Source organism: Pezoporus flaviventris, unplaced genomic scaffold (assembly GCF_033815535.1).
Source record: "Pezoporus flaviventris isolate CSIRO_AGI_PZ_B2104156 unplaced genomic scaffold, CSIRO_AGI_Pfla_v1 ptg000073l, whole genome shotgun sequence".
Lineage (NCBI taxonomy): Eukaryota > Metazoa > Chordata > Aves > Psittaciformes > Psittacidae > Pezoporus > Pezoporus flaviventris.
In genome coordinates this window covers 3,832,453-3,852,990 of record NW_026892621.1, presented here as the reverse complement: position 1 = coordinate 3,852,990, position 20,538 = coordinate 3,832,453, and the positions used below count along the sequence as shown (strand labels likewise).

Genomic DNA, 20,538 nt, shown 5'->3' with positions numbered 1-20,538 from the left:
CAGCATCATCACAGAATGGGAACCAATCTCACATTTACAGGCTTAGCTTATGGTCACAGGTAGTTACAACCCAGAACTGAAGCCACTGGTGGAGCAAAGAACAATCGTTCACAGCAGGAGTGTTGCCTGCTCAGCCTCACTGTCCATGGACTTGCAGGCAGGGTGTGTAGGCTCCAGCCCTGCTCTGTTACACACCTTAATAAAACAACTTCAGGGAACTACAGGAAAAAGGTGAAAGAAGCTAGTTTTAAGCATGTCGCCTGTTTGACGCTACAGTTTCTCTAGAACAGTCATTTCTGAGAGGAAAACCTGAAAGGGATGACACGGACTCTTGCTGAGGCTGGGCAAATGGAGTATTTCAAAGAAAACCCATTTTGGCTCTCAAATGTAGAAGTGCAAGGTAGGAAATCTCAAAGGGAAAAAATATCATTCTTCGCTATGTTCAAACAAAATAAGATCAACTGAAAAATATCTTCATTTCACTCGTTTCTTGGCTGAGACAAACTACAGACATTTCAGCCAAAATGAGAACTTTTGCAAAAACCAAAGATACAGATTCTTCTGGCAATTCAGAAGGCAGTCATTTCATCATGAGCTGTGGTGTCATGGAATGGGTTGGAGGGGATACTAAAGCTCATCCAGTCCCAGTACCCTGCCACGGGCAGGGCTCCCTTCCACTAGAGCAGCTTGCTCCAAGCCCCTGTGTCCAACCTGGCCTTGAACACTGCCAGGGATGGGGCAGCCACAGCTTCTCTGGGCACCCTGTGCCAGTGCCCCAGCACCCTCACCCCCTTAGAAAAGCTCTACCATAATTCAAGCCTATTTTAAAATTACTATAATTCTAAATTGAAATAAGACCTTATAAGCATAATACTTCATTATTTGTGAGGTATATTATGTGGAACAAGAAAAAGATATGGAACATGAATTAATCCTTTCACACACTTAGATTTATATTTGCTTTTGCTTGGTCTTCCACCTGTTATAGTAAATATTCCTATAACTTCCACTTACTCCCAGTTAGAAGAGTGAAAAACCAGCACAGAAATTTTATGTGAAACAAGGCCAATGGTAAGAAAGAGCTATCTTTATCAGTTTGGTGGAAGAACAGCCATTACCCTAATGCCACCACAAGAATATTGCAAGGAGGAATTATTCATTTTCTTTTTACTGCATCCTCCTTGCATATCAATGCTACTGTTATTGCTCTACCACCCAGCTTTACAGTATACAATCAATCAAAGGAGTAAGAAATGCCCCACAGCACAGAAAATGCGATGTATTAAAATCATGGGTTCAGCAATGTACAATATGTATTCTCAGAAGGTATAAACGTTCAATCAAATATGTATGCCCCATTGTGGTTTACTGCAACATAAGCATATAATAAAATTAGCTGGAAGAAATATATGTTAAAGTCTGCTAACATTTTTTTGGAGGAATTTTAATAATAAATGTGAAAAAAAAACATCTTCAAGGCAATAAGAAGTATTACAGTAAAGCTTCCCTTTGGTATGAGAAGTACTGACAACTGTAATGATGTTCTTTTCTTACCTCAACAACAAAGTTAAAAATGATGAAGCTTTGTCCCTTTGTAACAAGTGGTATTCTCTGAAGTTTCATTAGCTCTTGGACAACTGAATACACGTATTACAGGAACAGTACTGCACCATTCATCATCATCTTTCTCAGCACTACATTTTACCTCGTTGCTACTAATGTTTAGTTCTCTATGAAGCAAGATCACTGAATTCTACCTCCATCATTACAAAGCATGTAATGAAAAACTGAATCTGCTTCTGCAGTAAAACTGATACACATCAGTGATTCTCCAGTGTACTCATTACTCTAGGTGTAGCAGAAAAGACAAACTCCTAACCCCATATGCACAAGATTATGAAAAGAGCTTTTAAATGAGGAAACTAATAGCTCCAGATTTCCTTGCTAAGGCATTGCCCCAAACGTTTCACAGGCATGCGGAAAACACTGGCTAAAGTCTGTTTGAATTAAGTTCAAAACCACAAATATGAAAAACATTCTCAGCTTGCTTTTCCCAAGTTGCAAATAAACACTCTCTTCACTTCAGCACGTATGCTGGCAGTGGGCAGGCTTGCCATTGGCTTCCTCACTTAGTTCACTATTTGTACTACAAACACTTTGTCTCCACACTGCCTGCACAGCTCTGCTAAGTACCTCTGCAGTTTGATACTTCAGTGTTCACCAAAGGGACCTAAACAAGCAAAGAAAACGTCACCAACTGCTTTTGCACCAGGAGAACTTGCTGGTGAGTGACTTACCACCCACGGTTTGTCACAGAAGTTGTAGATGGACTCCAAGGAGTTGACGCTGGGGATGCCAGCGTACTGCATCCCGATGATCAGGTTACGGAAGTCTTCGTTTTCTGCCATGCTGAATGAATGCTGTCGAACCAGGACAAAATCAGGCCTGAAGGACCTAGCAGGAAAAAAGATACATTGCTAATGGTCAATGATCAAATGTGGTTTTTTCCGTCAACAGCCCAGTCTTAAAAGGGAAAATGTCTAGCTGATGGATCCATTTAGCTGATGGACAGAGAAGTACTAAAAGAACACTCAAAACAAAGGTAAATGCTAAAAGAGGGAAAGAGTTATTGTGGCTTTATGAAAATCTGTCCTGTATCATTTCTCAACCATCAGCTAATGGTTGCTCAGAAAATATCAGCATCCAGTCAATAATGTGACTCCATTCAGAGCACAGAGACATTATCACAACTTCTCAGGTTGTCTTCCAACTGAAAGATAAATCACACATATGAAGTCTGAATATGTACTTAGTCTATGCACACTGGTTCCTAAGCAATGACAATCAAAACCAAAGCAGGCAAATGTCACTGCCAGAAACTTCAGCTTCTTGGGAATAACTGTTTTCACAACTATTGTCAGACTTTTTAAAAGACAGTAAAAGGTGAAGCAACCCCATTGCTTCCAAAAGGCACTGGAGATAATCACAATCCAAGTTCTGATCAATGCACTTGTCAAAATGAATTCCTAAACTTAAACCTGCACTTTGTTGTTTTCCTTTTCTCTCTTGTATCTAATCAGAATTTCCCCTGTTGCAGCCTCCACGGATTACTGTCCTATCACCATGCACCTTTAAGAACAGTCTGACACCATCTTCACCTCACTCAAACCCTGACATTTAGTTACTGAAGAAGTTTATAAAACTGAAAAGATATAACGCAACTGGAGGGAGCCACCAGTACAGGGCAATTTGCTCCTAATCTTGCCTGTTGAAAGATTCTCTGCTGGTGGAAAAACACTGACTAGCTTGAAGCTATCGACCTCCTGAAAGAGGCACAACTGTAGGGTAAATTAAATTAGAGCAGTGTAATTATTTACACGCCCTGACTAAATATAAGCTGTTTGCTGGAGTGCAAAATTCCAAAGATTATGAAGTCATTCCAAAATCTCACTCTAGTAAAACAAAACCAAATCAAACCAATTAGAATTCACACTGAAATTGCCGTAGCAGTTTGGAGATCCCAGCCCGAACGCAGTAGTCAAAGCAGATTAGCTGGAGCCTTAACCAGGCTTTCAAGAGTCGTTACAACAGCACTGTGGAGTAGTGACCACAACTCCTTAAGAACTGTAGCCTTTAAAGAAATTCCCAAAACCATGTTTGTAGCATAGGTCTCAGAACGCATGATCTAGGTTTTTAGGGTGGTATGTCAAGTGTTTGAAACAAGCAACTCAACTGAGGAGCACAGCAAGAGCATAATCCTTGGAGGACTAATAATGCCTTCATCAGAACTGCAGACCACTTGGTGCAAGAAGACATCACCTCTGTCATTTCAAGCAGTGCTCAGGGGATTGACTATTCATCCTCTCAAAGCCAGAGCTGTGTTTTTCAATAAAAGAACAGGAAGTGGCCATTAAAGTGCCAATTTAATGAAACAATTGGGGAATTGAGGGAATATACTTTATAAAAAAAACCCAACAACAGTAAAAGAATGTATTTTGTTTTGCACAATCTCCTCAAAGGAACATGATACGTTTGCGTAACTGTTCTAGATGTGTGATTACTGCTGGACACAACGACTCTGTGCAGCAGAATGTCATGAGAGCTATGTTAATCCTGGCTTAAGCATTTGTAAGATCCCAAATCGCAGCATTACATAACAGAAGGTATCATCTTCCATGGATCGATTTTCATTCACAAAAATGAAGCAAGCAGGTGCCTGTTCCCCTTTTCCTCCTAGACAGCAAAATTCTGTCACTGTGATGTCAGTGATTTTGCTAACTAATACTTTACTCATAGATCTATGATACAGGGTCACAGTGGGCCTCAGATTAGTAACAAAAGAATTTTCATCTCAATAGTCAGTGTTTATGCCTTTTTAGTGATAGGCTCATAGTCCATATTCAATGAACTTTGATACCAGCAGAACCAGCAGTTTCTCCCGTTGCTCTTGACAGCTGACAGACAGAACCAAAAGATCAGGACACAGATCCTACTGTCTGACCCACATTTAATGCTGGTTTTCCAGTGAAGCTTCTTATCAGCTGAACATGGAAAGTAATATCCACCAGTAACTGCATTCCTTAGTGACAGAAGGAGCACATTTCAGGCTTCAGACAACTAACTTCACAAACCAACCAGGCTTAAAGCAACGTAAAGACCAGCACCCATCTGAAGCCACAGAACAATCCTGAAAAATCCTTCTGTGTTTCAAAAATGTCCTGTATCACCAGGTAAATTACTGCAGAAACAGAGAGCTGCATCATGTCTGCATGCCCTTCTCCCAGCAGGTCCACCTATGCATACACTGGAGTGGAATTTATCAACTTCAGGTAGTCCTATTCTGTTCAATTACTATGAAACTTCTAAAATGGCAAGATTCTTTGTCATCTCATTATCGGAGCCCTTTGATGACACAGGATTTGTTTGTTAACACAAGCAGCAGTTTCACCAGGTTTTCTCATAAACTGCAAGCACACATCTTTGTAGATGCCGTTTTCTGGAGGTTCCCAGCTCACGGTAAGTATTGGCATGTTTTGATGCTAACTTGGCCTCAGTATTTCTGTTCTGTTTGGAAAACTCTCTCCAGAAAAGCCGCTAAGGAGCGGCAATCAAGGTTTCCTGGCTCCAAAAACTTGTATCTCCAGATGAAAACACAAACACAACCCCAAAACCCCTAAAAAAAAACCCTGAAATCTCTTACTCTTCTAAAGAAATAATCTTGTCTATTTGGCATATGTGGTTCTTGGATTAAACTGCAGTAATTTCTAGAACACACCAGGGATTAAGCACTTGTGAGTTTTAAAGCATAAAGTAAACTGATTTCAATGGGGTTACTTTTTTTGTTTATGTGAATGAGCAAAAACTTCCTAATCTCTTATTTGGCCAGATGTTGTGCAAAAGCAGGAGGATACAAGCCATGCTGTGTGCTGTCCAGCCCCCTGGACTCCTGCCGAAAGGGAAACATAAGCAGTAAACTACCAGATCTCTGTTTAGGGGCTTGATCTACCCTTCTAAACGCAACTGCTCAGATGAACAACTGCTACACTTAACTCATCCTTAACTTCACTGGCCAAAATGGGAGGAATTCCCCCAAATTAGGTATAGGACTGCTGAAATAATTTTGCTACTACTTACTTAAGCTTTTACTTTGCCCAGTCATACTCCTGTTTTCTCCCCTTCCATTTACAAGGCTGTTGATGTCCTCACAGGAAAAAAAAAGAAAAGGCAAAATTACCCTGCCTTCAATTGGAATAATCCTTTTTGGACAATCTTACTGGGAAATCTCAGGCTTTTAAACTGAAATCTTTCAAACAGATGGTGATATTCCAGGAACTATCCTATGAGAATTGCTACAACACGGCCTGTTTCAAAAGAAACTATTCCATGTTGGAAATGAATACTGCTCATTTGGAACAGCCTGGCACGTACAAAATCACCAAGATTGCTGTTATCCTGCAGCAAAGATAAACCCCCATCAATAACCCTAACTCCCCATCATGTATTCTTTATACCAGACTTTATTCTCTTCTCAAGCAAATCCATCTTTGATGCAATCAAGAAGTCCCCCCTGTCACAAACAGGACTTAACTGCGCTGATCAGACACTCTATTTACCACTTTTCATGCCAGCGACCAAGGAGTGTTGCATCAGTCAGAATCCATTCTGCACATACACTGAAAATCATCAGTACCTTTTGCATGCACACTTTATCATTGCAATGCTTTTGCTGTCACTCAGTTTAGCTTTTCTTACCTGACAACTTTAGTGCCATTTCGAAATACTTGGATATCTACTGCATAATTGCCATCAGCATGGGCTATCAAGTTGATCTCTGAAAATTCTGCCTGTGAAAAGAAAATTCACATTAGTCAGTCTGGTTTATTTTACTTTTATTTTCCTAAATCCCTTCCTTTAAGTATTAGCATCTGAAGTGCCGACAATATACATTTGGAATATAATGAGCATCAGGAGGATATTAATCCAACAGTATTTGCCACATCTGACACATCACGTTTGAACAAATTCTAATCAAAGAAAACAGAAAATAAAGAAGACTTTATGAAAAAAGACTGTGGGAAGGTAGCAAGTGCATCCACGCCATGTTGCACGCAAGCACAGAGATTGTATTCTTGCTTTGTATGGGGTTATCAAAGAGATAAACACAGACTCAACAAACACCTGGCGTTCTGAAGAGAACAGTACAAAAGCAACATTAATATGTGATAAAGAGAACATTTTCTTACAGCATTTTGTGTCTCTTCATATACTTCACCCTTTTTATTTCCTTTATATGCGTTTATCCTTTTTAAAAGATCTGGTGCCAATGAACAACTGACTCGCAAGTAAAGAACTTTTTCAAAGTATCTTCTCACACTGGAAATGTGAAATGTAAAGGGAATCACTTCCATACTCTGAATCTACAGTTATTTGAAAGGAAAGCACAGGATGTTTTTCATTTATCCACAGTCTTTCATCAGCTTAGACTCTCAAGGCACTTTACAATAACATTACACAGCTGAAAAATTGAAATGCAGCCAAGTGTCTTCTAGGGGATAAATAAAAGCGTCTTTGCTATCCTGGACACTAACACAGAATAGTGTCAGAATTCTCATTAGTCTCCTCTTGAAAAATGGTATCACTGAAAGTCTTGTGAAGTAAATCTGTGTCAGGCTTTCAGAATTTAGTGCTCAGTTAAGGCAAGTGCTGACTACTCTTGTTCCAGCCCAAGAGCTTATGGATGTGCTTGTGTTCAAGCACGGAGATCTCTTCATTCAATTCCATACACTTAAATACTTCCTAGGATAAGCCTTGCAGCATTTTAAACACAAGGGGCAGCATTAAGATTATGGCAAAATCAGTACAAATGATGAGAGACTGAATTATTTAAGTGCCAACAATGTTGAAGAATCATTTAAAAACGTATTTAATGTGAGACTGAGAACTGATCTCCGCAGTTACTAACTCATATTAAACAGGAATTCACAATATAGATTCTGTAGTTCAAAAGCTTAGTACATGATAGAAAATATTGCATGTTAAGATAGGTTGCTGTAAAATTAAAAATGCTCTCCAGTAATAGCAGAACACTAAAGTAGTTGTAAATATCTATTTGTATATGATTGCCACAGTGCTGATGTTACCAAGTGATAAGTAAGGCTCAGAAGCTTTCAATCCCTTACTGAGTGAAGGTGTTTCTGCTGCTACAAGAGACTATATGAAGGAAACTCCAGGATTACACAGACCCTTTCTCAATACTAAAGAGACATTGTGTGTGTTGTCAGCCACAGGGTCTGATGTAGGTGTGAATGGCATTTGGGGACAAAATAGCTTGTCTTCTTTTTCCTGTCTCTCCCTCAGTACTCTTGAAGATCCCTGGCAAAGCTTTCCACGTTTCCAAGCCAAGAACATCAGCAGATATTCAATGGTGTAAAGAATGGGGGAGAGGATCAGGACAAAAGTGAGGAAACTCTTGGGTTGAGATAAATACAGTTTAATATGTAAAGCAAAAGCCATGCACACAAGCAAAGCAAACCAATGGATGCATTCCCTGCTTCCCATCACAACTCTGTGTTACCTACACCCCACACTGCCACCTTCACCATGTCCTCAAGTGCCACATAAAACCATAGAATCATCTACACTTCTTTTAAATACCTCCAGGGAGGTATGTACTTATACACATACATGTACTTGCATAAATACACAAATATGAAAGTAACACTCAGGTTAAGTCATTTAGTTACCTGTTCAACCTTTATGTCATACTCTCCATGGACCTTTTTTCCACGAAAAGCCTTGGCCCTGCAGGAAAAAGGGAAAGAGAAAATCAAGGATATATGTATCTGTTATCAGTAGCTACACAAACACTTCCTGTATGGCCTTCAGTGCCCTAGAATTACACGAGTGCTAATTAAATAGACCTGCTACACATGCAGAGTTCTCTTTCCTTTCATGTCCTTGTATCGTTAACATAGAATCAAAGAACAGTTAAGGTTGGAAAGGACCTTAAGATCATCTGGTTCCAACCCCCCTGCCATGGGGGCAATGCCATCATTGCCATCAAGGGCAATGAGAAACCACACCAGACATACAGCACCCGTCCTAAAGGAAAAAGTCATCCCGCTGCTCAGTACCACCCTCTGTGGTACCCAGATCACTGAAACACCCATGGCAGTGTGCTCTGCACCACCACCCTTGCAGCTTGACCTTACCTGAAAACACAACAGTCATTAGCCAAAACCCTGAATACTGGACCTAAAACAAAGCCTGGGGAGCCACATCCCTTTAGCCTGGCAAGGAGCCTTGGGATGACAAATAGTTTTGGATCCTCAGCATGAATGTTTTTTTCCTCATCCATATTTCTCACACTTGCACCCGTAAGTGCCACATGTCAAAACCACATGTTGTGATAAAAAGCATAATGTTATTTTCAACACTGAACTGTATACTAAAGGATACACATATTTCACAATTAGTTATTTATATAAAAATATATATATATAAAAAATAAGTACCCCTGCAAAGATGCAATCTTGCTCTTGTTAACGTCAGTGGAAATTCATTTCCATGTGAACAACTTCCTAACATCCACTCATGTTAACCTTTACTCCGTCATGTATTCAGGAAACCGTTTACTGGAAACACAATGCTCAGAAACTTTATCTTCTTTTTAAAGACAGTATCAGAAGTCCTGGAGATTGCTGTCACCGAATCTGTCCCCAGTTTACCAAGTCAGTGTTTCTTTGTCTAGACCACAACTTCAGACAATGTAATTAATCTGAAAGAGTTGAGTAATTCTTATGTACCAGGGACGGCTGCGATGTAACAGAACAGAAATCACTGATCCAATCTCCCAGGCCTAACAAGTGGACATCATTCTAGGAATACCAGCTGTATACCTTAGGCAGCACACTATCTGCTTTGAACTAAATGGGGATTAAAAGGGAACTACCCTAACACTCTGAGGTTGGGAAAGGGATATGGTTATCAGCTTCTTCACACCTTCTTTGCTCATGAGCTAATCAGCTAATCCCACTGAGACAGAGAACAGTTTCTCCACTGATTTCAACAGTAGAAGAACCAAACTTTACAATAATCAACTGAAAACACTGCTTTTGGCAACACATTTAAGGATATCTTAGGTATTAATGGATACTGGATGGTAGAAAGCAAAGGAGTTTTTACTGAAGTGACACAGTAAATATGGCCAAACAATTAATTCTGTACAAACACACATCTGGTAAGAAAATAACAGTGAAGAAAGCATTCGCATTACTGGTTTACACTGGTTTCTTGCAATAAATACACATCCATCAGTTTACTATAAGAGGCAAATACTCAGCATAAAGTTATCAATCGTTTTTGACAATAACAGAAGTTAAATATCCTGTATCACAAGTCTAACTTAAAGAACTATTATTAAGCACTTCTTTTTCTTTCCAAATCTGTTTTGACATTCCATATGGGGAATATGAAAATTATCTCAAAAACTTTGAAGATGTCTGGATACGGCTTAAGTTTATAATGCTGTCTATATCGAAGCATCAGCCGGACCAAGAAGCCCAAGGACACCTGTTCTTTGAGAAGTCCACCAAAGCCAAACCAGAGGGGAAGGTCTTAAAAGATAACATCACATCTGCCTCAGGAGAAAAGCAACAATGGACAACTGAAATGGCTCTTTGAAGACTAATATTGACCACTTGGAAAAATACTGAAAGCTCCCATTCTGATCCCCAGGAATTTAACAGTAATGTTATTGTTTCATTTTACTGGGAGCAGGATGAGCTCCTAGATTTTATTTCTGATGCAGCAACAGGTGAGGGAAATGCATTACTGGATGTCACAGAACACAAGTTTAATTTAAACAGAATTATGTCTGCTACATAATAGAATCATTGTCACGGTGAAGCTGCTTCTGGAACACTGCAAAACAAGCTGAGAGTAATACCCTGTTTCTTCAAAGCTGAATAGTAACTTGAGCATACGCAGAGTTTAACCCTCCCACAATGCTCCCCCTAACAACAGCAGCGGATTACTTCGAGAGAGGAAATACACCCAGGGAACCACAGCAAGCCAAAGAGAGGCTCTTCTGTCCTTTAGCATGAAGTCCATTGCACCTATTGGAATGTGCTTGAAACATTAGTTAACCATTATTTAGTGAGATGCTATTTCTTTAAACTCAGTCATTCTACTTCAACATCATTTAGATGAGGCAACCTTTAAACAACTGAACTCTGGCACGATTCACATTTCAACAAATGACTTCAGCTTTGAAAATAAACAGTAGAGTACTGAAGTGAAGCAATCTGGGGCTTGAAAACAAACATGACCTTTAATCAATTTAAAAGCCTTTATTTTAAAGGAGATTTAACCAACAACCTCTATAAAAATGTATTGGACTCAGAAATTCTCCAAATGTTGAGCCACAAACTAGAAGAATTGGTACCCTTACAAAAAGGTCTCACAGCAGAGTCATGACTCGGTCATAGAACAGGTCCTTTCAGAACAAACTCCAAGAAGCTCTTTGCATGAGTTTCTGTGAAACAGAACCTACTTTTCATTTATTTACTATATGTAGCAGGAAAATACTCTCATGCCCTGCTTGAGTCATTTCCCATTTGCAACAAGAAGCATGCAATTGTATCACCAAGGCTTTTACTACACACTATTTGGTTTACTGAGGAGAGGACAGGGAACAGAATTCTCTGGTGCTGTTGGTCTACAGACTTCCACTGAACTGTAGCTTCACATTCCCGCTACAATGGATCACTCCTCCCAGCAGTGAGCATGGAATACCCGCATCTTGACTCTCCCTAGAAAGGAAGCAACGCTTCCAAGGCAGGACCTCTGGGCAAGGCCTTTGAGAAGAGCATGAGGACAGCTGTCAGCAGGAATGAACTCAGCAAACCCACTTGATTCTAGTCACGTTTGGCTGCTCACTGTGGATAAGCTCTTGCATTGTATGCAGGGAAGAGAAGACAGTGGTACCTTTAGTTACCTGAAACCCACCACGCAAACAGTCGCTTTCCAAAGCCTGAATGTGGAGAAACCAGACAGCTGCTACCAAATGCCACCTATTGGCATTGGTTACTGGTGGTGGCATTGGTTACTGGTGGTGGCATTGGTTACTGGTGGTGGCATTGGTTACTGGTGGTGGCATTGGTTACTGGTGGTGGCATTGGTTACTGGTGGTGGCATTGGTTACTGGTGTGACCTCTTGAAGGCAGGATCTTTTCAAAATATGTGAAATACTCTTGCATTTCTTGCTTCATAACTCATTTTCTGGACAAAAATCTTGCACATTTAAAATTAAACAACAGAATATACAGTTGCCTTACATGCAGCCTAATATGAGCTCATACTACTTACTGAACTCTAGCAAGGACAATGATTGAAGTAGTTATCGCTGAAAGTGTTTCAAATGTACAGAAGAATCTGACATATTTCCCTCTTCAACTACATAGCATGTACATCCATCGCCATGGGATGGAGCTGTGCCATGAAACCAAGGTGGTTTTGTTGTGGTTTCATTCCATGGAAGCAAACGAAGCATTAAAACTGGTGCTACTTCTGACTGACAGCAAAATCAAGAGGAAAACCATTTCCTAACATGCACCAGCTTTATACTCCTTCAGTTTGCATTCTTTAACACTACGACGATGAGCTAATCGGCAAGAGTCTTTAGTAAAGCCAGAAGCACAGGAAACATGGGGCCAGTCCCTCAAGCCACTGCTCTGTAAGTCTCCCCACAACACTGCAATTGCCCAGCCTAGGGCAGCGCTCACCTCACTTTTGTACCCCTTGCGCTCAGGATCAGTTCCAGTTTTCCACCGATTTCCAGGCATGGCTGAACAGTGGACTGGGAACTAAATACTAACCCTGTCAATAAGGAGACTGCATCCTCCAAAAGAATTGTAGTGTTTACTACAACAGGGCAAAGGTTTGCTCATCCCTTAGAACAGCAGCACCCTCTTGAGCGCACAAACTGCAGACTGTCGATGTTTATAAACAGCACAATTCAGGGAAGGTAACATACATCTAGATATACAAATAACAGTCAAATTAAATTAGTTCATTACAACTGCCATATGCATGGAAAGATCATAGACTCACAGAATAGCAGGTGGAAGGGACCTCAAGGATCATCTGGTCCAACCTTTCTAAGCAAAGCATGACCAAGCACTCTGTCCAGCCCTACCTCTAGAAGTATCCAGCACTGGGGAACCCACCACTTCCCTGGGGAGCTGATGCCAATGGCTGATTGTTCTCTTTGTGAAAAACCTTCCTCTTGTGTCCAGTCAGAATCTTTCCAGGATTAATGTGTGCCCATCACCCTCACCTTTTCTGTGTGCCTCCTTGTAAAAAAGGGAGTCTCTAGTCTTCTTTGTAGCCACACTTTAAATACTGGAACCTGGTGACAAGGTCTCCTCTGAGCCTTCTTGTCTCCAGGCTGCACAAAGCCAGCTCTCTCAGCCTTTCCTCACATGCTGCCCAGTTCGTGGATTATCTTTGTGGCCCTTCTCTGGACCTCTCCAGCCCATCCACACCCTTTTATAGTGGGGACCAAAACCGAGCCCAGTATTCCAGGTGTGGTCTGATAACATACTTCTTCTCAATATGAAATCAAAAGAATATGCCAAGGAAATAAGGGCCTTAAAAACATGACTGCATACATATGAAGCTGCAATAAAGAACCATTGAAAGCAGTAAGATTATTACTTCTTCCCTTCACTGAGGGCTTATTAGACTGCTACGCAGACTTCTATAAATATGACAACTGTAAGAAACCGTTATCAAAAGTAACCATATTGCATAGTGGTTTCATTTTATGTGATCTAATCCACAAGCTACTGAAGCCAGTGGGAATTTCTCTATCAACATCAATGGGCTCTGCAACTGTGTGACAGTACAAACATTCACTAAGCTGTCTTCTAACCCATCAGCCTAGCTAATAAAACTCATCCTTTGGAACTGCTATGACAATGCTATCATGACTAATAGAAGACATTATTAAGAATACTGTAAACATGCTGGTTTATAGACTTTAATTTACTTGTTTCATGTTTCTTCAATAGGAGACTGATAAGAGGCTCCCCTAAAGAAAAACCCCAACATCCTATTTAAAACCTCTCTCTTGAAGACCTTGATACTCCTCTGCGTGTTACTCAGATTCTGCAAAGACCTATTTTCTTCTTCTGCAGTGTGAAGTTATACTTTTGGCACTTGATTCAATCACTATTTCACTCTTACAAAACAGTTTTCTCAAGCTATTACTTCACACAGAAATCATCTTAAAAGCAAACCACCACCACAAAATAAGTGATAGAAGGTAGCAAATCCATGACTTAGTTTTAGTAGGGCTCCCTGTTGAGCTGTATTTCATTAGATTAACGATAATCTCCATTACCAGGGGCTGTAAATTCGACCAGCAGCACATGCTCTTGGCTCTGAACTAGCACAGCTTATTTAACAGGTTCCATAGCTCACATTCATACCAGGCCAGCTCGGTTTTGCTGTTCATCCCTCACTTTGATGAAATGTTGTATTCAGTAGAAGCACTGGAATAGCAAGGACACGTGGATTGCTCTTTCCAGTACTCACTGTGTGACCTGACAATTCACACGAAGCATAACTGAAATTAGATTCATTTCATATAAGCATTTTTCTTCCCAGTCTCACAGGCAGGACACAATTAATGCAGCTCTTCATTTTAAGTCATAGCTTAGCCTTCTGACAGGGAGAATATACTGTTTATGTAAGAAAAAGGGCTAGCTCCTGCCAATAAGGTAACACACAAACAATTGCATTTTAGACTATTCTTTAATCTACTGAGGCCACAATAGAAATGATTTCTGGATATTTTTTTATGTGCCCAATGGCACAACATGGTCATTTATTTTTCCTTCCATATCATATTGTTTCCACCTGTACAATGTGTCTCAGATTTCACTGTGTATCTTTACCTGAAACCACCAACTCTACTGCTCCTACACCCATCCTATCAATTGTAACAGGTGGAGAGAACTACCAGAAACAAAAGCAAGCACTTACAGTCCCAGTGTATCCTGGCATATGATGGAGTCACCCCACATGGCCTAATATCAGAAGCTATAGCGTGGTTAATTCTATCAAACCACAGGATTTCTTCATTACTGACCTGGCAGCTTTATTGAGCACCATGAAAGCACAGCTACTCGAGCAGTTCAAACTTAACCTGCAAGAAACACTCCTCCTTTGGTACCAGGCTTTCCCTCCCTGACTTCTGTAACTTGGAGCAAAGAACTTTGTTAAATACTTGCTTGACAGCAGAGCTCCTGCAGCCTTTCCTCTGCAGGGGCACCCAGCAATCAATACCCTTCCCACTCCCTTCACCAGTGATGGCTAAACTTATGTGAAAGCAGAGAGTAAACACTTCTCAGTGGAGGATTTTCCTGCCCAGACAGTAGAGAAGCTGCCCAAAGAGGTTCAGCTCTAAAAGCTTACCAAAAAACAAAGCAAAAAGAACCTAGAAACAAAGAACACAATCTTATTAAGCAGCAGTTATTCCATTTCCCTTCCTACGCTGCATACCCCCCTTGCTCGAAAGTATTTTCACAACAGCTTTAGATGTGGCACCTCCAAAGGCTTCCACAATCTCTGCTGCAACCCCAACTTTTTTCTCAAAATTTATGGTTAGCTTTTTCTTTTGTAACAAATTATCCCATCCCCTAGCACATTTCACTCTGTTATCTCCTTTACACTGACCATCTGAACAAACAGAGCCATTCTATTCTTTCACAGCACACCCTGAGAACCACCTTTGCTGTTTTAATCCAGATCCCTTCTAATTGTCCCTCTGTCATGGGCATGAACAGTTTCCACTACAGATCTAATAAAGAAGAAGGTGCCTCCTCCTCCTCAATCCGAGTTTACATTCCCTTGCTCTTCTGAACAGCCTGCCTTACTGAATGTGCTGCCTTTTCTGCCCACTTCGGGCAAAACAACTGCTCTTTCATGACCAAATGCTAGTCTGACTTTCTGGTCATGTCCCAGAATCCCACACCTCCAATTATGTCATATTTACCATTAGCCAGTTACTGCTGTGCCAGATTTATAGCCATGACATAATTTCGGGGGGGCTTTTTTTGGGTAAATTAAATGACAAATGAAAGTATTTTGAAGCGTTCGTTTCCTCCTCACTGGAAGACCTCATACGTGATGCAAGACATCATAACCTTTTCCAAATCTGGTAGACTCATTACAACTGCACCGCTTTCCCATGGCTAGGTTTATACAAATATTTTGTACTCAGGAGATGAACAGAAAGTCCCAGCTTCTGTACAGGAAAACGTCACTCGCCAAATTCCAAAACACCACGGTTCTAAATAGTGGTGAAGGTTTTAACGGTTCTTAGCGCTATGAAAACCTTACCTTCCACACCAGTTGCTGCCAGTTCCTTCATCTTACCATCTACAGCTAATGTGACAACACTGCAGGCTAAAGTAACAAAGTGAACTTTATCATTCCCAAGCCTCCATACCAACTAAGAAGTCCATTTCTTCCCACTTCGCATTCTGTTAACAACAGAGATAAAGCAGTGCAAGCTGCTAGCGAGCAGCTCCACTGGTCAGAAAGGCACTCAGACTTACCTTGAGTAAGCGTTCAAAACGTCACACTGCAGCCACTGGTGGGCACTTTATGACAGAAAAAAAACCAAACCATCTAGAAAAAGCATCTAGAGATTTTAGTTTGCCTTTTTCCTACCGAGGTAAAGCAAACACAGTGAGCCAACAGGGCTTCACACTAACAAAAGGTAATTCCCAACAGTACCTGAAATGCTACGGAAACCAGCACGGGGTGAAATGTCTTGAGTCTGAATCCTGTCATTGATAAAGTCATTCAGCAGGAATTTATCTGCCTTTCAATTTCTCTATTTATACTGAATTCTCTAAGGTGTTTTAAATGCCTCTAAGCAAGATGTGTAACACTGAGCTGAGAAAATGTGTATCATTTATGTCTGGAGACATTATAGGGTCAGAGACATACATAACATGTCGGGCTTTCATGTTGTTTGAGTTTCCACCTGTGAGGATCCTGCACTTCATACAGAAACCCTATCGTCAAACCCTCTCTGCTCCTCACAGCTCCACACTGTGCTTGTCTCCTAGATGAGATTCTGAGCAAGCCAGTCACCACGAGGTAAGGAGGGGAAGCGTGCAAGTCGTGCATGTCTGCACAGAAGGTGGGAGAGACAGCACACGGCTTCCACCCACGGTTTGCAGCTCAACCAGATTCGGTACATCAAACCTTCAGTCTTCAGTCAAACCTTAAATCTTCAGCCCCACACAGGGACAAGACCTAGGGGAAACAGGAGTAATGGGAGAAGAAAGGATTGCTGCAGGTGCCAGATCTTATTAGAGATATATGCACGTCTATAAACACACACAGATCCAGCTCAATGCAAAGAGCAGCCTTTGCAGAGAAGGGCAGGGACAGCACAGGCAAGCCTGAGGCTGTTTTTCCCAACTGGACCCCCACAGGCATTTCAGAGCCTTGCAATGATACATCTGTGGCCCCACCAGTGCTGAACTAGACCTAAATGAGTTAAGGACCAAAAGATCTTTGGCTCAGAGATCCCTGCACCTCCATCACACAGATCTGGAGTCTCTTCCAATTCTATCACTAGCTCACATTACAGGAGTACTAGAGACCCGTCTGAATCAAAATCCCAAATAACGGGTGTAAACCAGCCTTTGATGTTTCAATTTCTTTTCACACAGCTGGAACTTGTTCTTTTATGCTTATACTTCAGACAGCTCTGTGCTGCCCTGTGTCTCTGAGTAGATCAATCCAAAAACCTAGTCTGCATACCTCTACTGAAGTAACTGGGTTTAGCATCTTCATAGAGGCAGTAGAGTATATGGCTTTTGCTGCCCTCTTCTGTAGAAATAAATATATATCACATTAGCTAAAAAAATTGCTTCCAATCACAGACAAACATAGATCCATGGTGATCTTCGTGGCTTTCCCGGCTTTAAGGGAGCTGCATGGGATCAGCCCCTCTTTGAGATGGCAGCGAGGGCCAGGCAGCAGCCGCACACAGGAGTGGGCTGGGAACAGCAGGAACACTTCACTGCCATAGCTCAGGTGTATGCCTCTGCTTGGGGAGGGGTGTTATGCATGTCACAAAGCATGAAACTAACTTATAAGTAGTTTTACATCTACTAGAAAAAGCATATTAACAGCACGAACACTTTGTGTATTTAACGCAGCAATAGCAAAAGCCCACAAGGATATTAATCACCGACGCTGACCTGAACTAAATTACCAGTAATTGCTAACACTTTCTAATGCTCCTTTCCTATTTTGAATGGACATACACACATACACGCACATCCACACCCTCAGTTTCCACTGGCTTCAGGACAGTCTCCTCTGACGCTAAGGCAGATTCCCAGCACTGTCAGAAGGCTGCGTGGTACCCGCAATACAATTCCCCCCCAAGGAAACCTGGGTTTCCTGCACTGTGCTCAGCAGAACAAAAAAAATCATGTATTAGTTCCAATGGAAGAATGAGCCTCAGAAACATGCATTTTATGTACTCCCCAGCTTTGGAGGAAGGTCCAGAATGCTGCTATGAAAAACCAATTGCTTCAAGGTACTCAAGTTACAAGAGTCATCGGAAACACATTGTACCGATAACGCTCAGCAACAAAAGAGACCAAGAAAGTAGAAAATACTTTAGCCAGTGTCACTTTTTGACCATTTTTTAACCACATTTTATGCGGTATTCTGCAGGTAAGCATGAAATAGTGGAGCAGAGTAACGCTTTACCAGCTCCCGGGTACCTCCATACATCCCTGCTCCAGTCACATTGGTATTTTTACCCTAATGAAACCCCACTAGAACTTGTTTCCAACAGGATGCTATGTGACTAAAGACCTGGAACTGCAGCACTTGTTTATGAACCCCAGCAAAATGTGCATGAATGGGTTCTTCTGAAAGTATGGCAAGGAATATATTTCAGCAATACTCTAACCCTTTCTCTCAGAATTAAGCTTCCCAAGTATGTTATGAAACTAAACTAACCACCCTGTGTTTTAATACTATACTTTAAAAGTATAATCATTATGGGTGTTTTAAGTACAGACAAATTTGTTTGGTTTATTGATTTTAATATTCTCTGAAAAGTCACACAACTAAGAGCTGGGCTCCTGAGGATTTCCAGCTTCCCACTACAGATTAGAGAACAAAATAATTTCCTAGGACTGCTGAAGCTAGCGAATTGTACCTTTCTCTAGCGAACTGGCATCACAACTGATACACTCCACTGGGATCATTCCCCACCCCTTCCCAAAGTGAAGCTGACCTTGGGAATAGCTTCAGAACCTCTGACACAGGAACAGCTCATAAAATGGTCCCTTCTATTGGGATCAGACATACCACAAGTCTCAAGGACATTGTGACAAATGGGAAACCACTGAAGATGAGAAACACCACCAGGATACACAATAATAACATTCTACAGGTCAGCAGCTCTGCAAACACTTCATTTGCTTATAGTGCATCTAACTGGGAGCTGAATTCAACATTCATTTCAGTCCAGCTATGCACTGCAATAATACAAACCCCCACAACTGCTCACACCCTCCTCAGTGTTTGTAAAACAAAAGTGATCTGAGTTTTTTGTGCTTAATGAATGCTGGAGCCAAACCAGTCCCACGCTGTTCTACGTGCCGGCTGCACAGCTGCATGGGCTACTGCATGCAGGGTCTGCATCACACTTGGGTCACGTTCAGCTCTGGAAATGGAGAAATATGTCATGGTATAGCGTACCCCAAACTTGGGATTTGGAAATTCAGCAGTGTGCCAGTCTCCTGAGCAGAACCTGCTGCTGAGGCTGCGTCACAAGCCGCAGAGCCCAGGCTGCCTGGCAGCACCTCACTGTGAGGAGCGGAGGCAACTGCTGACCGCTGTATTCCAACATCTCTTCCCCATCCCAGATGAGCGCTGTCAAATATCAGATTTACTGCCCCAAAATGGCAGTGTAACAGACATGAAACCACCAAGATGCAAACAAGCATTCTCTTTTGGCACACACTAATGCACAGCACTAGCTGGAATCATTTCATGATTAAAGGATTCACATTGATGGGATTAAATAACATAAGGGTGAGAACAGGACCTGCACGCAATAGCAAAGGCTGTTCCACACTCTCAGAGATTTGAGCAGACCTTCTTTCCAGGAGCTGTGCCATTGAAAAGCTGCTTTACATGCAGCTGGTGACACACAGCACTTTAGACAAGGATGCCCAAGAGATGAACTGGATCCAGCCCTACGTCATGCTGTGGGCTACACCTGGCCACTCGGGTCCCTAATGGGAAAAGGCTAGTTTATGCTATTAGTCACCTCCCCACTAATGGCTCCTCGGGCAACCACAAGTCTGCAGTCCATGGCACCGATTCATCTGGATGGGAGTCCTTAGAGAAGACGAGGGGAGTACTTTTCCCATGAAGACACTGCCATTTGGCAAAGCTGGGAACAGCAGGCATGTGCAAGCCCTCCTTACGTAAGACCCAAATCTGCAGCTAGTTACTGGTAAATATTTTTGCTGGTGAATTTATGACTGTGGGCAAGGCTGATCATCCTGGTGAGTAAACAAAACATGAGCAAATAACAGCGCTCAGAGTCAGAATATTTTCTTGATTATTCCACAGTAAGGCCTGTTGGGGCAAAAACTGAGGCTGTGTTGAAAACCTTTCAGAATTACAGACCCAGGGTATCCACTCTGCAAGTTTAATTTGCTTAAGAAAGAAAGGCTGCTGCACTCACTCGAGCTTGCTACTGTGTCAACACAAATTAGTCTGTAGTTGTATCAGTGATTGCTTTGAGACAGCTCTTGTATCAAAATCCCACAGAATGGCAGACTGCCAAATTTCTCTAACCCAATCTTTTTTTCCAGTTATGAGCTAGGAAAAAACCCAACAGAACAAAAGAGAACGAGCAAGTAATCCCTGCGCTGCTAACAGCTCAATCAAAAGAGAATTCACCGGGATTTG

General features: G+C 41.5%; 1 protein-coding gene across 1 annotated transcript in view; it reads right to left on the bottom strand.

Moving 5' to 3' along the window:
- SYN2 (synapsin II) overlaps positions 1–20,538 on the bottom strand; it is a 172,691-nt gene that overhangs the window by 98,524 nt on the left and 53,629 nt on the right. The window contains exons 2-4 of the mRNA XM_061472945.1: positions 8,244–8,301; positions 6,253–6,344; positions 2,298–2,454 (exon numbers count right to left, since the gene is read on the bottom strand). Coding sequence (XP_061328929.1) covers positions 2,298–2,454; positions 6,253–6,344; positions 8,244–8,301 — 307 coding nt within the window. The remainder of the gene's footprint in view (positions 1–2,297; positions 2,455–6,252; positions 6,345–8,243; positions 8,302–20,538) is intronic.